At 43.0% G+C, this 17,636-nt stretch overlaps 1 protein-coding gene across 5 annotated transcripts in view; it reads right to left on the bottom strand.

Moving 5' to 3' along the window:
• LOC138438923 (carboxypeptidase A5) overlaps nt 1-17,636 on the bottom strand; it is a 96,877-nt gene that overhangs the window by 54,762 nt on the left and 24,479 nt on the right. For 4 of the 5 annotated variants that reach the window (XM_069586968.1, XM_069586967.1, XM_069586966.1 and 1 more), the window contains 7 exons: nt 13,255-13,336; nt 12,719-12,853; nt 11,365-11,463; nt 7,709-7,810; nt 5,785-5,889; nt 4,904-5,014; nt 3,671-3,761 (listed from right to left, as the gene is read on the bottom strand). In XM_069586968.1, the coding sequence (XP_069443069.1) occupies nt 3,671-3,761; nt 4,904-5,014; nt 5,785-5,889; nt 7,709-7,810; nt 11,365-11,463; nt 12,719-12,853; nt 13,255-13,275 (664 nt within the window). In that variant the 5' untranslated portion in view covers nt 13,276-13,336. Of the gene's footprint in view, nt 1-3,670; nt 3,762-4,903; nt 5,015-5,784; nt 5,890-7,708; nt 7,811-11,364; nt 11,464-12,718; nt 12,854-13,254; nt 13,337-13,874; nt 14,207-17,636 lie in introns of those variants that run through there. The other variant, XM_069586969.1, reaches the window with a different exon arrangement.

Raw genomic sequence — 17,636 nt, 5'->3', positions numbered from 1 at the left:
GATAGAGTTGACCTTGTACTGTATCACCAACAATTAATGTCATATTTTACAATGAGTAATTAATATGTATTCTTGATAATTAATATGAATACTAATTAATAATGAAAATGACTCCATTTATTCTCCAACTAATTCTCTTGGTTCAGATCTTAATGGCCAAGTGCTGCCAAAAATAATCTATTGTTGTGGCTAAAATCTCTTGATTATTTGACAGATATTTAAAATTATTGCCTTCTGTATTACTTCACAATATAGCCCCCAAAGGTATCTGACATGTATGTGAAAGCATCCCTGTTGTGACTTAGCTTTGATGCCCTCAGTTGCCACATTTTTATCAGCTCCTTTCCCACAATCACATTACTTTTCCCCTAATGGTTTGTGTGGTATTTCTATGCAAGTAAGAAAATTAAAACCATTACATTAAAACATCACATCAAAAGCAAAACATCAGTACAGCTGTGGAACAGTGAAAGAGAACCACCAGAATTTGGAATGGAAAAGTGAGTTTAGTTCCTAAATTTCATCAACCATATGCTCTTGAGATTGTCACTGAGCTTCCATTGTCCCATTTCCAATAAGAAAACTCACTCTCTAGGTCAGAAGAATAAATAAGATATATGGGATAAATAAATATATAAATAGTATATATAAATTTATATATATAAATATATATATAAATAAATATATGGGAAGCTATATAGCATATAGTTGGCACTACTGTGGGGGTGATTTTTACATAGCTGGAACTCAGAACCCACATCTCCTAATTCTCATTCTCTTTCCATAACATCAAAGGGCAGAGGTTCATATTTATATATCTAAGGGTAAACTAACACCTAAAAGAGATGTCCTTTTCATTATAGGGGACTGGAATGCAAAAGCAGGAAGTCAAGAAATATCTGGAGTAACAGGCAAATTTGGCCTTGGAATACAGAATGAAGCAGGGCAAAGACTAATAGAATCTTGCCAAGAAAATGCACTGGTCATAGCAAACACCCTCTTCCAACAACACAAGAGAAGACTCTACACATGGACATCACCAGATGGTCAACACCAAAATCACACTGATTATATTCTTTGCAGCCAAAGATGGAGAAGCTCTATACAGTCAACAAAAACAAGACCAGGAGCTGCCTGTGGCTCAGATCATGAACTCCTTATTGCCAAAGTCAGACTTAAATTGAAGAAAGTAGGGAAAACCACCAGACCATTCAGGCATGACCTAAATCAAATCCCTTATGATTATACAGTGGAAGTGAGAAATAGATTTAAAGGCCTAGATCTGATAGATAGAGTGCCTGATGAACTATGGAATGAGTTTCGTGACATTGTACAAGAGACAGGGATCAAGACCATCCCCATGGAAAAGAAATGCAAAAAAGCAAAATGGCTGTCTGGGGAGGGCTTTCAAATAGCTGTGAAAAGAAGAGAAGCAAAAAGCAAAGGAGAAAAGGAAAGATATAAGCATCTGAATGCAGAATTCCAAAGAATAGCAAGAAGAGATAAGAAAGCCTTCTTCAGCGATCAATGCAAAGAAATAAAGAACAGAATGGGGAAGACTAGAGATCTCTTCAAGAAAATTAGAGATACCAAGGGAACATTTCATGCATAGATGGGCTCGATAAAGGACAGAAATGGTATGGACCTAACAAAAGCAGAAGATATTAAGAAGAGGTGGCAAGAATACACAGAAGAACTGTACAAAAAAGACCTTCACAACCCGGATAATCATGATGGTGTGATCACTCATCTAGAGCCAGACATCCTGGAATGTGAAGTCAAATGGGCCTTAGAAAGCATTACTATGAACAAAGCTAGTGGAAGTGATAGCATTCCAGTTGAGCTATTTCAAATCCTGAAAGATGATGCTGTGAAAGGGCTGTACTCGATATGCCAGCAAATTTGGAAAATTCAGCAGTGGCCACAGGACTGGAAAAGGTCAGTTTTCATTCCAAGCCCAAAGAAAGGCAATGCCAAAGAATGCTCAAACTACCACACAATTGCACTCATCTCACATGCTAGTAAAGTCATGCTCAAAATTCTCCAAGCCAGGCTTCAGCAATACGTGAACCGTGAACTTCCTGATGTTCAAGCTGGTTTTAGAAAAGGCAGAGGAACCAGAGATCAAATTGCCAACATCCACTGGATCATGGAAAAAGCAAGAGAGTTCCAGAAAAACATCTATTTCTGCTTTATTGACTATGCCAAAGCCTTTGACTGTGTGGATCACAAGAAACTGTGGAAAATTCTGAAAGAGATAGGAATACCAGACCACCTGACCTGCCTCTTGAGAAATCTGTATGCAAGTCAGGAAGCAACAGTTAGAACTGGACATGGAACAACAGACTGGTTCCAAATAGGAAAAGTAGTACGTCAAGACTGTATATTGTCACCCTGATTATTTAATTTATATGAAGAGTACATCATGAGAAACACTGGGCTGGAAGAAACACAAGCTGGAATCAAGATTGCCGGGAGAAATATCAATAACCTCAGATATGCAGATGATACCACCCTTATGGCAGAAAGTGAAGAGGAACTAAAAAGCCTCTTGATGAAAGTGAAAAAGGAGAGTGAAAAAGCTGGCTTAAAGCTCAACATTCAAACAATGAAGATCTGGTCCCATTACTTCATGGGAAATAGATGGGGAAACAGTGGAAACAGTGTCAGACTTTATTTTGGGGGGCTCCAAAATCACTACAGATGGTGACTGCAGCCATGAAATTAAAAGATGCTTACACCTTGGAAGAAAAGTTATGACCAACCTAGACAGCATATTCAAAAGCAGAGACATTACTTTGCCGACTAAGGTCCATCTATCAAGGCTGTGGTTTTTCCAGTAGTCATGTATGGATGTGAGAGTTGGACTGTGAAGAAGGCTGAGCGCTGAAGAACTGATGCTTTTGAACTGTGGTGTTGGAGAAGACTCTTGAGAGTCCCTTGGACTTCAAGGAGATCCAACCAGTCCATTCTGAAGATCAACCCTGGGATTTCTTTGGAAGGAATGATGCTAAAGCTGAAACTCCAGTACTTTGGCCACCTCATGCAAAGAGTTGACTCTTTGGAAAAGATTCTGATGCTGGGAGGGATTGGGGACAGGAGGAGAAGGGGACGCCAGAAGATGAGATAGCTGAATGGCATCACTGACTTGATGGACGTGAATCTGAGTGAACTCCGGGAGTTGGTGATGGACAGGGAGGCCTGGTGTGCTGTGATTCATGGGGTCGCAAAGAGTCGGACACGACTGAGCGACTGAACTGAACTGAAGGATAAACTGCTATAGTTTAATCTTCATAACGTCATCCTGCCTGTTGGGGTAATAGTGCTAATTGATCTCTTCTGTTACTACCAAGAGCCTTTCCACCATTCAGTAACTTGCCCAGGAACCAGAACAGCCAGGTAGAAAGTCAGCCCATGGATTTGTATAAGATAGAATAGTTTTAAAGATAATAGTGTTCTCTCAGGAGGACAGAAACTGCTCAGTCATTCCCTTTCAAAATTACAGTGAACAATAATATAGAGTGATACACAGAATAAGGGATTTGCCCAGTTTCTCAGTGAACCAGCAATGGAGATAGCCTACAAACCAGTTCCCTCACTGCCAGCTCAGAGACCTGAGGACCAGGCTACCCAGAGGTATCAGGATTTAATAACTCTCTCCCCCACCTACCTCCAAAATGAGAATTCCAATTTCTATTTGGATCAGTACCAATGCAGGGGCTTCCAGGATTTACAGACCGTGTCTTCCTCCATAATCGGTTCTGAAAAATTCACCAAGGAAGAAACAGCATTCAGAGATGGGTCAGGGCACAGAAGAGGTGAAGATTTTCTTTGGGGGGCCTATTATAGAGATGGCACCATGGATGGGGCAAGCTGCCTGAAGTTCTGGAGGCAACTTCAGAGATCTGGAGGATCATCAGGGCTTCAGCTTCTCTAACTGCAGATCCTCTCCTTCCCCAGAAGGGAGAATTAGCCTCCTGATCGGGAGCAAAGGACTTCCCCAAAATGACCTGATGCCACCTGAATCCGTTGAATAATTTAGGGCTTCAGTCAAAGTGGAACAAATGGACATTATCGGCCTCAGTGATAACTGATGTGATAGCAAGTGCACAGCAACTATTTAATCCTTGCCTGAAAAACTGACCTGACTCCAACTGAGCATCTAGATCTGACCACAAGTGAACAGGAAACATAGGCGATGAGGGAATAAATTAAATGGCACAGAACAAAGAAGTCATCAGGCAAATTCAGAATGTGACACATTCTACATGACAATTTACTTGGGTTTCTCCAACAAATGAATGTCGTTCTAAAAGACATGTGGGGGCAGGGCAGGGGCGGGGAAGACGTTGTATAATTAAAAAGCCTGCATAGTTGTAACAACCAAATACAGGTACAGACCTTATGTGGATCCTAATTTCAACAAATTGACTCAAAAGACATTTTAAAGATAATTAGGGATATCAGATTACATTGAAAAACTTCCATTCAATTTTTTTTACTGTTGATAATGGTAGTGTTTCAATTATCATCAACTAGAGATGAAGACTAAAGAAGTTTTGAATGAAGTAACCTGATGTCAGGGATTTGCTTTAAAACACGTTAGGAAAAAAAAATATGTGAGAGGGAAAGAAATGAAAAGAAGATTGGTAAAGTGTTGATAATTGTTCAAGATCTATAATAGGGAGTTCATTAGATGATTCTCTATAAGAAAAAAAAAACATTCCCTGGTAACCCTCAGCCCAGAGAATGACTGGAAAATGAGACCCCCCAAGGAAGCTCCTAAAGTACACATTTTATGGAATTTTTATCTAAGATCATAGATAAAGGTCTATACAGTCACAAAGCAAGGAAATCAACAGGTCTTAACTCCAAGCCCAGACCACCTGTCAGTATTACTCACGTGAGTATGAGTGTACACATATCCATCAGGATTGGCCACCGGCAACAAGAAAATATCCATTTTCTTCAAGATGGAGGTGATGACCAGATCTCTCCCATAATCACATGCAATCTAAGCAAAGACAACATGCTTGTCAGCTATGTCTTTGCAGGCTGGGTTGCTAGATCTAAGTCAGAGTATCTTCCCCAGATGCCCAGCTCCTAGAACAGCATCTACCCTCTGGCAGTCTCCCTGCCACCCTTGTAGGTGCAGCTCTCTGCAAAGCCCACAGAGCATTTCAAAATCTGAGGGAACATGGCTACCTGATGACATCGACTTCAGTGAATCCTGGGCTGCCTGGTTTATTCTTCTTTCCAGAGGGTAGGAGCAAGGGAAGGGAGAATCACACATCATAATAGTTATTAGGAATATGAGCCCCTGTGCTAGGATTGGGGAAGATGGATCCTCCACTCGCACCACCCCTCCTCCCTGGAACTGGCTTAAACTAGACTTTCCAGAGGGACAGAGCATGGAGATAGCATGAGGTTCCTGAGGGCCAGGGGAGCCTGAAAGGGACTGAAGGTAAAAATTATCTGAGCCTTGCTGCTGAGAAGGTCCTGGTCCCTTCCTGCAGGACTGACTATGTGTCAGTGATTCAGGGCCACCGCTACAGCTCATTATTAGTATGCTCACTGCTATGAGGGGACATTGCCATTTAGCTAAACGATGAGGCTGACTGTGGGGTTCTGATCTTTTGTTTCACCAATTTGAAAGACTCCCCCAGCCTACTGTTCCTATGAGAGTACTCTCCTAACCTACCATACCCCCACCCCAGGTACAGCTGCATAGTACAGTACAGGGCACCCCTGGCCCTGCAGAATTCTGGGCTAATACGACATGACCTTTCTCGCAGTCCAGATTGCCGTGGCCGGTGCGATCCACTCACGGGCATGGATGCCTGCATTCAGCCAAATGGCCGGCCGCCGCCTGCCTTTTCCAGTGCTGAACTGGAACGAAAAAGAGGCCAGAAAATTACCATTCTGTCTGGCTGTGTGTCTACTCACCTCTCTTCTCTTCTTCCCAGCTCGCCCCTATTCATTTAAACCATTTAAGATCATTCAGAGGCCAAATGTTCCTGAGGGCACCATCCATTTATCAGGCTTCTCCAGGTCGAGAAGCTTAATTAGCTGACTGGCAGGGCCCAACTGCAGCACCACAGCTCCAGGCAGCTTGAACCACTCCAAGGTTGGAAGCAAATGGGAAGGGGAAACAATTGCTATTGTGAATTATAATGTCAGTGTGATTAGAGATAATATTATGTCTCTTAAATGGACTTCCCTGGTGGCTCAGATGGTAAAGTGTCTGCCTACAATGCAGGAGACCTGGGTTCAATCCCTGGGTCAGGAAGATCTCCTGGAGAAGGAAATGGCAACCCACTCCACTATTCTTGCCTGGAAAATCCCATGGATGGAGGAACTCAGTCCATGGGGTCGCAAAGAGTCGGACACACCTGAGTGACTTCACTTTCGCTTTATGTCTCTTGAATGACCTCAAATGGTATCTCAACAGAGAGAGACACAAAAGTGCATGAACCAGCCTGTTCTAGCTGATGCCATAAATGAAATCAGTTTTAAAATGAGGAAGGAAGGGTTCACTATTGCTCACTGCATGAAATGAATTCTGACTGCTCCCTTTTAGTGTTGGGTCCCCTTGGGTCAGAGTTTGGTGCTAATGAAGCAAAGTTCTCCATCAGTTGGCAAATAATCTAAATTTATGTAGATTATTTGACAGCAACCAGCTCAAAGGCAGGGCTTCTCCCACTGGCAATTTCACCACTGCTGTAAGCCTGGATCCCTCAGGACCTATATGGATCTAAGGGTTTGAAAAATTCTAGGCACGATCACTTGTTCCATGGTTTATATCTCCAAATTCCTTTTTATTCATTTGGCTGGATTATTTATGTAATTTATGTCACTGCCATAAATTCTTTGCCTCTTTTGCCAATATAGACCTAAAATCTGTTAGAAATATCTGGAAATTAGTCTTCATGCAGCCAAGGATCATAGACTGGGCTTAAAATTACACCAACCCCAAAATTACCCTCCTAGATTGCTTTTCCAATAAGTACCCCTAAAAAGCAGAATGGAATTTTTAGACCCATCCCAATTTGTCTTCATATTTACAGAAGATGGGAATGGAGGCAAAAGACTGTGGCCAATCTGAAAGCCTTCTGAAACAGTAACCACCTCCCACTTCCTTCATTTTTCAAGTTTTGTAGATTTTCTTGGCTGCCCTGGGTCTTCATTGCTCTGCTTTCTCTAGTGGGCTTTCTCTAGTTGCGGTGACTTCTCTTGTTGCAGAGCAAGGCTCTAGGGCTCACAGGCTTCAGTAGCTGCAGGCTCAGTAGTTGTGGCACACAGGCTCTAGAGCATCGGCTCAGTAGCTGTGGTGCACGGGCTTAGTTGCCCCTCAGCTTGTGGAATCTTCTTGGACCAGGGATTGAACCCAGGTCCCCTGCATTGACAGGTGGATTCTTAACCACTGGACCACCAGGGAAGTCCACTCACCTCTTCTTGATCCTGCCTTTCAGCCAAAACTTGGAAAGGGATGTGCTCCTTCTAACTCCATTCACAACAAGCAGAAGCAGGGGACCCTGTGTCAGAACAACTTCTAACCCGAGCAGAGGTGTCCCCACCTCATCCTCCTCCCTGAAGTCAAGGAGGTCCTTACAAGCTGCCTCTTTCAAAAGTGTGAGGGCTGAGTCCTAGACACAAGGAACCAGGAGCCTGAGTCCAGTTGGGCCCTTCAAGATGCATGGAACCTCACCTTCAGTACATACATCAACCGGTTCTCAAATGAATGCCCAATCTTCACCGCGCTCACCAAGCGAGGATAAGATTTGACAATGAAGTCCATCTCTTTGTGAATCTGAAGCGTGAAAAAGTAAACACAGGGGCATTTCAAAAATTTGTTCAGCTCTAGATGAGTATCTGTGAACTTTATTTTGTTGATATTAATGATTTTTTTATAGTCCCCTAACCTTGGGGTTGACATTATGAAATGCTTATTATTACAAGCAGACTGCCTAAGAATCCATCTCTATGATTTTCTAGAGAAAAACACATTTTATTTGTCCATAAAATTATAGTCCATTAAATAAGAGTAGAAACACTTATACAGATACTGCTCCAAAAGTGTGGCCCTTTGCACTATACTAGTCTAGGTCATATATTATCACCCTGCTTATTTAAGTTATATGCAGAGTACATCATGCAAAATGCTGGGCTGGATGAAGCACAAGCTGGAATCAAGATTGCTGGGAGAAATATCAATAACCTCAAATATGCAGATGACACCACCCTTATGGCAGAAAGCAAAGAGGAACTGAAAAGCCTCTTAATGAAAGTAAAGGAGGAGACTGAAAAAGCTGGCTTAAAACTCAACATTCAAAAAAACTAAGATCAAGGCACCCAGTCCCAACACTTCATGGCAAATAGATAGGGAAACAATGAAAACAGTAACAGACTTTGTTTTCTTGGGCTCCAAAATCACTGCAGATAGTGACTGCAGCCATGAAATTAAAAGATGCTTGCTCCTTGGAAGAAAAGCTATAACCAACCTAGATACCATATTAAAAACCAGAGACATTACTTTGCCAACAAAGGTCCATCTTGTCAAAGCTATGGTTTTTCCAGTAGTCATGTATGGATTGAGAGTTGGACCACAAAGAAAGCTGAGTGCCAAAGAATTGATGCTTTTGAACTATGGTATTGCAGAAGACTCTTGAGAGTCCCTTGGACTGCAAGAAGATCAAACCAGTCAATCCTAAAGGAAATCAGTCCTAAATATTCATTGGAAGGACTGATGCTAAACCTGAAGCCCTAATACTTTGGCCACATGATGAGAAGAACTGACTCATTTGAAAAGACCCTAATGCTGGGAAAGATTGAAGGCAGGAGGAGAAGGGGAGGACAGAGGACAAGATGGTTGGATGGCATCAAGGACTCAATGGACATGAATTTGAGCAAGCTCTGGAAGTTGGTGAAGGACAGGGAAGCCTGGCATGCTACAGTCTATGGGGTCACAAAGAGTCAGACAGGATTTAGCAACTGAACTGAATTGAGTCTAGATAACCAGCAAGGGCCCCATTTAGCCAAGATTCTTGAAAGAACCCCCCTCCTTTTTTTTTTCATCACTTTTCCCATCAGTTAGAATGAAAATTCAGCATGTACTATAAATATATATAATACCACACAAGTATATTATGTACATTATAAAACAAAAAATAGAAACAAAAGTTGTTACATTAATAATAAATTCAAATATATGTAGAAATATAAATAGAAATTGCAACAGTTTATTCCTCCATTCCAGTGGACTATCTTGCTTACACCACACTGTACAAGCACTCCACTTTGGAAGTGATTCTTCTAAAGACTTTGATCTCTCAATTGAAGAGCTGTAATAAAGCAAGGTTATGAATGCTTTCATTTGCTTTCAGAAAAAAGAAAAGGTTTGCTTTAAATGGAATTCATCCACCTTAGTTGTTCAAACTTTTTGAGGGCTGAAATAAGGAAATAAATGAATTTATATTTAGACCTTAAATTTGAAAGAAGGAGCTTTACAGAGAAGGAAAGTGTGCAATCAATACACAATAAAATCAAGCTTAAAGGGTTTATCAGACTTGCAGACATTATGGCAGACTGAGCAAGAAACTCGCTCTCAAATATACAGGCAAGCCAGATAAAATACTATGAAAATGAGTCCCAGCCAAATTTAAAAGCCAAAAAAAAAAAAAAAAGGAAAAATTGTGCCAGAAATGAAGAGGAGCAAGCTAACAGAGTACAGGACAAAAGATGAAGCCCCACGGCTAGATATCCGTCTTAGGTTCTGAGGGTTTACAGCAACCAGGAAGAGGAGTAGAGGGCAAAGGACCCTGCTTGGAGCAAGGAGCAAGTTCCAACTTGGAACTGGAAAGTGGTAATTATGGCCATGAAAAGGGCCTGGAAACTCTACCCACCAACCCTAGAAAGTGGAGCAAAAGCCAGATGCCTGCCTGGAGTCATGAGAGGAGAATTACTCAGGAAAAGTTAAAACAACAAGCTGTGTCCAGACATGGGGTTGCAAATTCACAGTGCCAACACAAGGGGAAAGCTTACCCACAACAATAACAAAAGTAACTGCCACCACAACAATATGCACAAAGGGTCTTAAATTAGAAACCCTGGCAGAGACAAACATGGAATTCCCTTTAGAGACCTAAGAAGGTTCAAGTGATTGTGGGATATGTGCTTCTAAAAGCTGTTTTTAGAAAGAACTGAATACGAGCAGCCTTCTGCTGCAAGCCAGATGACAATGATACCTCAAGTCAGAGAACAAAATTGAGTGGATAGGAATGTGAGGATCCTGCAACAGTCAGGTGAGGGGATGGTGTTTCCAGAATCTTGGGTGACATTTGCAACCTGTTAGCTCAGCTCAGGAGTGTCCCATGTTAATGAGGCTATCATCACGGGTTGGATCCCTGTGTGGGCCTCAGCTCCATTTTCATCCATGGCCCTGGACTGAACTCCTGACTTTATCCAGCTGTGTTGCAGATGTATGTCACTGGTCACAAGAGGGATCAAGAGGCAGTATGGCCAAGTGTACACAATAAACAAAGCTACTGACAATCCTGGGAAAGAAGTGGAAAAAAAGCTTGGGAAAAAAACCTCATCTGAAAGAAAAATAATTCAAAGTATATGCCTCATGAAAAGCATGCCAGGAACTCTATCTTTGGATATATATTCAGCTATAGGAAACAGAATACCAGTTTAGATTTGGGGTTTGTTCCTGAGTTAGCAGAGAATTTCCAGACTAAGGAAAAAAACATTGAGCGGCCTAAGAAAACCATAGGCTACGTGATTCAGTTCCATTCCAGTCCTTCTTGGTTCTTCAAATTCCAATATTACATTAAATTATTCTGTTCCAAATTTCTTATTTGAAGGGTTGGCTTACCTTGAAAGCCATTTATATAAGTGAATTCTAACTAAACACAGCACCAACATGTATTATGGAACAAATATACATTATAAGTATTCATGATAAATGAGTGGAAATATTTGGTTAACCTTGGAAATAATCACTTGTCTATTTGCCTGGGATAAGTAACACTTTAATCTGGGTGAATAAAGTACAGGGATTCTGGTGGAATATAACAAGGTTGAATTACGAGGACTGAAAATGGTTGCAATTACTTCATGGTTTTCTTTGAGGGGTTGCTTAAGAAAAGAAGGATGCATGTGGGAGTAAATGTTCAGTTTGCATTTCACTCTGCTCTTAGGAGATAAACAACCCAAGAGTTAGAAAGAAATTGAAGTGTACACATTTTAACCCCTCATTGTAGGCATACTGTACTAGGGACAAACACCTCCTGGAAGTAAGGAGAGGGGTTACAAAACCCAGAAGGCCAATGATCTGATCTTCACCTGCTCTGAAATACTTACAGCTTCCAGGGTGTGATAGGCCCCATAGTTAAAGCAATTACTGCTCAGTTCTTGGCGTACATTGCGTTGCAGTTTTCGGTCTTCACTATCTAAAACGGTCTGAAACAGACATGGCAACATTACAAAGTGATTCTCTGGGGACAGAGGTTCATGTTGTTTCCACTCTACCTTGGGATATGGGCTGGCCAAGACGGCAGCACCCTCAGCACACATATCAAGAAGCACAAATGTCAAGGTGTAAAAGGGGGTCAGATTTCTTCCCCGTATCTATAAAATCTTTCTTCTTGGAGCCCAATGTATATCACCTCATTCAAAACTCACTTTCTCCCTGGAAGCAACATATGTGCCATTTGGTTATTCTATACTACGAATTCTCTAGACGTCAGCCTGCATCTGGTATCCAGTGCCTCTGAAATACCCAGCTTGGGAAACCATTCAGAAACAAAGAAATTCTTACAACCACTCCTACTTTGAAGGTTCCTGGCAGATGTCTGTGACATGTGAGGATGATTAATAAGCTCACAGCTGCTCACACCATCAGGAAACTCCCAGGCCAAATCACCAATTAGCCCACAACCCACCTCGGTGAAGGAGAGAACGTGAGCCAGACACTGTCCTGCTGTTCAAATACAGCTCGTGAGGCTGGTGTCTGATTTGGGCAGTGACGCTGACTCTGCTAGGGGCTGCTGGTAACATTCTCCCTTTCACCAACCATGCTTATTTATTATTTATTTATTTTTGCCCATGCCACATGGCATGCGGGATCTTAGTTCTCTGACTAGGGATTGAACTTCTCCCCCTTGCAATGAAAGTGTGAAGCCATTGGACCAAACATCCTTTGAAAGAATTCTCAAAGGATATTTTTTATGACTGGCCTTCAGCACCTTCCCACCAGCACACATTCTATTCTTCCCTCTTGATTTCAAAAAAGAAAAAAGAGACTTAATACTTGTGAGAAAGCCATGACATACCATGCACTGTTAGACATTTTATGTACATTTAAGCACTTAATCTCAATTAATCGTATGAAGTAGGTATAAATTATTACCATTTTACTGATGAAGGAACAGAGTCTCAAGAGGGTAACAGTTTGTCCAAAATCACACAGCTAGTAGTTAGCAAAATGAGGATTTGGATCCAGATCTGACTGGTTTGCCATGTAAGCCCTTTTGCCATGTAAGCCCTTTCTAGCACAACATGTTCCTCTAACAAGTCACTGCACTTTACTTCCATATACCTCAATGTCTTCATCTGTTCACTGGAAAAGAGTGAGGCCAGAACTTGAAAATGTTCCAAGTCCACTCTGGCTGCTTGGTCCTATGCAAGACCAGTGGAGGGACCTTGGCCTACCCACCTGCAGGTCTTCAACAGTCACTGCGTACTCTAAGCCATGGTCCTCCAGGAAGGATTTGACTTCCCGCAGACTGAAAGAAGGGACCAGGACATCTGCAGGATGACCGAGGGTAGAGGGAGATTTCCACAAGTCGAGCTGAAGAGAAAAGAAGTGAAACCAGGTTAAAGGATAGTTCAGGTAAAAACCACAATGAACTCATTCTTCTAGAACAACTGCCAAAAGGCTGGGTGGTCCCTGAGAAGCTGAGTTCTGCACAAGGGCAAACTTCTGCTGTTTCACAGTTTTATCTGGTCAGGCCTGCCCAGCAGGCAACACACGGCAAAGCCCAAGGAGTAACAAGTCAATGGCAAAAAGATGAAGCCCTCTGCTGAGGACCCCATCTCCCTGGAGAGCACTTTCCCACCAACTCTCTCCATTGTATAAAGACGTGTTGATTAATATAGGATTATACACAGAAACTCCTCAGGAATAACAATGCCAGTGCTGCAAGAGTCTTCTCCCACCATGGTTAACTCAAGAGAAAGAGAACTAGGTACCTTAAGGTTGTCTGAATTCATTAGCTGATTGAGTTTGCTGATCTCATCTTCATTTCTGACGTTAATTCTGAAAACTTGGTGCCTGGAAAGTGGGGGAAAAAAAGCAAAAAATAATGGTAAAGCTTTCAGCTGGCAAATAAACCCCAGGTCTACTATCCCAGACATAATGAAAGGAAATGGTCTAGTCTTTGGTTATAATATATAGCCACTAAAAACAAGGCTACGTGGCAAATATGAAAAAGTGCTTATGGTATATAACTTTCAGGGAAATATTAAGTGAAAGAGCAGGACACAAAATTGTATGTATGCCATGACTGTAACTATGGAAAAAGCAGATGCATTGGAAGAAAAACAGACAACGGAAATATAGCAAATGCTGACAGTGCTTATGTTCGGGTCATGGGATTATGGATGACTTACTTTTTTCCCCTCGTATCTGTTTTCTGTAATGTGGTCATATTACTTTATAATGAAAAACATATATATTTTGCAGAAAGGAATGTTCCTGAGCTACACGCAAAGCTAACTCAAGACATAAAGAGGCACTTCTTCACTGTCAAGGTCTAGGACTGAAACTGGCTGAATGTCCACGCTGGAAAGAGCAAGGAAAGAGAACAGACCTTCCATCCTGGGAGGGTTAGTTATTTTTCCTCTCAGCAAAGAGGGGAGAGGCTGGGTCCTCTCCAGGCCCTTCCAGCTCCGGAGCCCTACACAAATGCATGGTGCTGGGGCTGAATTTGGGATTCATCCTCCCAATGGGGCTCTGACAGGGCCCAGAAGGAAGCTGGCCAGTCCCAAGTCCCCCTTTGTTGTTCGTCCTGCACTTGTTTCCTATACATCATTTAGCTCCCAAGGCAGCAGCAGGGGTAGAGGCCCCCGAAGTCCTGTGTGTGGGTGGGAGAAGGCCAAGCCTGAAAAGCTGCCTTTGTGCTCTCAGCCGGCTCAGAGAGCCAGGGGAGCCATTAGGCCGTTGCTAGGTGACGGCCCGAATGAATCGGCACTCAACACTGTCACATGCGTCATCCCTTTGACACAAATGAATGCGGGAAGAGCTGTTGGAGACGGCTGTGGGCTGAAGGACCTGTTGACAGAGAAAATGGTTCTGTCACAGGGAGCTAAACGTGCAGCCTCACGTGGCAGATCAGCATCTCATCAGAAAACCGGTCTAATCCGGATGAACTCGCAGAGCTTAACTTTGTTCTGGGAACTTCTGGGGGGTCTCCAGGGGGTCTGGTCTAGCCTCTAAGGAGGTAAGGTCCGCTGCAGAGTTGCTTCTGTTGCAGGCAGCAAATTTGAAGGGAACGCCATTGCTGAAGCCTCACTTTCCCCCTGCTCATCTGGTCTCCACAGGGTCCTGAGAGGTGGGCAGCCAAGTGCATCCCACGGGAGTCTCTGAGGCCACAGTGGAGAAGCCACTGGCTGGCAGGTATCAGTCCGAACCTGACAGACTTGCTAGATGTTGGACTGCAGCCCTGGGAAGATGGGGAATGAAGCCACCATTTCCCTGATACAGGCAAGCAGCCTTGCAAAAGTAACAGGTTTAAAACAAAAGGGAAACCCTTCCTCCTAGCTGAGTACCAGGACCTATCTGTAGAACTCATGCTCTGTCACAACCTGTCCTCAATACTCCAGAAAAAGAGGCCTCTTAAAAATGGGTGTTCTGCCTATTTGCAGGGCAGCAGTGGAGATATAGACATAGAACAGACTTGTGGATACAGTGGGAGAAGGAGAGGGAAGAAAGAATGGAGGGCAGCATGGAAACATACGTTACCAAATGTAAAACAGACAGCCAGTGGGAATTTGTTGTTTGATGCAGGGAGTTCAACAGGGACTGTGTGATAACCTAGAGGGGTGGGATGGGGAGGAGGAGGGGTGGAATGGGAGGGAGGTTCAGAGGGAGGGGACATATTATATCTATGGCTGATTCATGTTGATGTATGGCAGAAACCAATACAATATTGTAAAGCAGTTATCCTCCGATCAAAAATAAATAAAAATTTTTAAATGGGTGTTCTGAAAAGTGCCTGTGCACTGGCATCTTTGTTAGCAAAATGAGGCATCGGTAAAATACAGCATTGACTAGAGTATCACAAAGAGAACAAGGAGGGAGAAGGAATAGGAAGAGAAAAAAAGAGGAACATAAGAATAATGGGCTCTTAAGAATATTAAAATCATGTTACACATTCATCCACACCATGTGCTTTAATTCTCCCAAAGTGATAACTTCACAGCAGAACTTTCATACTCCTGGGCACAGTCCACAAGGGAGTACAGGGAATCTAATTGGCCCTGATGATGATTAAACTCACAGCTCATTTCATTACGTCCTAATTAGCCCAGCTCCAAAGGATAAAGACACATCTGTAACATGCAGACAGGCAGGGCGGAAGAGCTGGTACAGAATAGAGTCTTTCCCCACATGTCTCTCCTCCGTCTCTCCCTCCTACACATTCTTGGCTCCAGCCTCACTCAAATCCCAGATTCACCATACATTTTGCCCTCCTATGCCTTTGCACATGCTGTTTCCTCTGCCTGGATATCCAGCCCTTTTCTTTATCTGCCTAGCCAATCTCTCACCCAGGCTTTAGGACCAACCTTCATCACCCATAAGGTTTTTCTCAACCAGAAAAGACAATGTTAAGGACAATCTTCAGATGGCACTAAAAACTGGCAGGAGGCAAGGAGGATCTAACATTATTCTCATGAACATAAGTTCATCCATACCTAGAAGCACAAAAAACGTAAGTGGGTGCCAGGTGAAGGGCAGCCTTTCTCTTGCCCTCACTGTCTTTGTCTCTATTTGGAAAATGCACCCTGAGAGTGTGGGTGGTGGAACATAACCTATCTCCACCATCTGGAAATCTTTTCAAAGATTTAAGCTCTTTCTGAAGATGGAAAATTGGCCTGGGAGGGGGACATGCTGGGGTTTGCAGGTTGCCATTTTTACCCTTCCTACTCCCCATAGGTAGGTGTTCCTACAGCTCTTCTTAACTCTGGTGCTCTCCAATACCTGGACTGGCAGCTGCTGCCAACACAATGGTTAGTGATCCACTCTCAGTCACTCTCACACTCATCCCATGTTCTGGACAGTCAGTAGTCATCTTGGTTCTGAGCTTCTATCCCTCCCTGCTTTCACCATGTGGGTGGCCAAGCAGCATGTTCTTTGTGCCTTTCTTACTTGCATCCCCAGCCAGTCTTAGAAGCCACCACATCTGAGATGATTTCATGGAACTCTTAAATGCTTACCAGTTATTGCCAATGCGACAAGTTCTGCAACTATTTCCTGTTCTCTGCTTGCTGTACACCTTTAGGCATCCTGGCCACCATCCTATCCTTAAGATGAGCGGAGCCCAGGACAGAAGACACCAGCAGAGTGAGAGAGACTGGGGAGGTAGGTGAGGTTGGCGGAAGGAGCAGAGACTGAGGGTGTAGGGGGGATTGAAACCATCACCTCCATCTCCATTAGCACTGTTCCCCCTATAACCCAACCTGCTTCCTGGCTATCCAACCACTCGAATGCTCAGAGAACAACTTCCCCTTGCTCTAAATGTTCACCAAGTTGGGTGTCTAGGCTATGTCTATGGACCTCAGGAAGAAGTCCTCCACCTTTGCTGGGTTCCCTACTATAAGGCGAGAAAGATTTGGGGGTAAGGATAACACCATTAATTAAAACTGTCTGCAATTTGCTCAGGCACACAGCGCTTTCTGTGTAAGCTCCTATGGTGAGCACTCCAGACCCCAGGCAAGCAGTATCAACCCAGGTGTCCACTGCATTATATGAGAAGTCTGTATCTTGAGAAATAAAGATTTTTTTTTCAGCCATGTGAATAGGTGCAGCGGGAGCCTGAGAGCTCTATGCGTCAGCCCACATAGCAGCAAATGTAGGTATTACACACTTACTGCTGAGCTGCCTGTGGAAAAACCTCCTTCCCTTACCACCTGTTATGCCTAAGTGCTCTGAGCTATTTGGCAGCAGAGACCAGGTGTGAACGGAAGTCATCAACATAAAAATTACTCAATCACACATAAGTAATTACTTCAATAAACAATCTCAAAGTCCCTTTAGCCAGATAGTATAATAGAGAGTAAACTAACAGATACAGAAAAATCAGTTAGATATACGATTCTTTCTGGAGATTGTTGTTCAGTTGCTCAGTCATGTCCGACTTTTTGTGACCCTATGGACTGCACTTGGGTTTTGCAGAGTTCCAACTCCCCTGCTTACCAGCTAAGTAGCCTTGGGCAGGTTCCTTAATCTTTCTAAGGCTGAATTTTTTTCATGTTTAAATTGAGGAAAATAACACCCCTGCCTGGCAGAATTGTGTGATCCAAAAGATAATGTACGTGACAGCTCTTTGCAAATGGCAAAGCATTATGCAGTA

Source organism: Ovis canadensis, chromosome 4 (genome assembly GCF_042477335.2).
Source record: "Ovis canadensis isolate MfBH-ARS-UI-01 breed Bighorn chromosome 4, ARS-UI_OviCan_v2, whole genome shotgun sequence".
Taxonomy (NCBI): Eukaryota; Metazoa; Chordata; class Mammalia; order Artiodactyla; family Bovidae; genus Ovis; species Ovis canadensis.
This window is presented reverse-complemented; position numbering and strand designations above follow the sequence as displayed.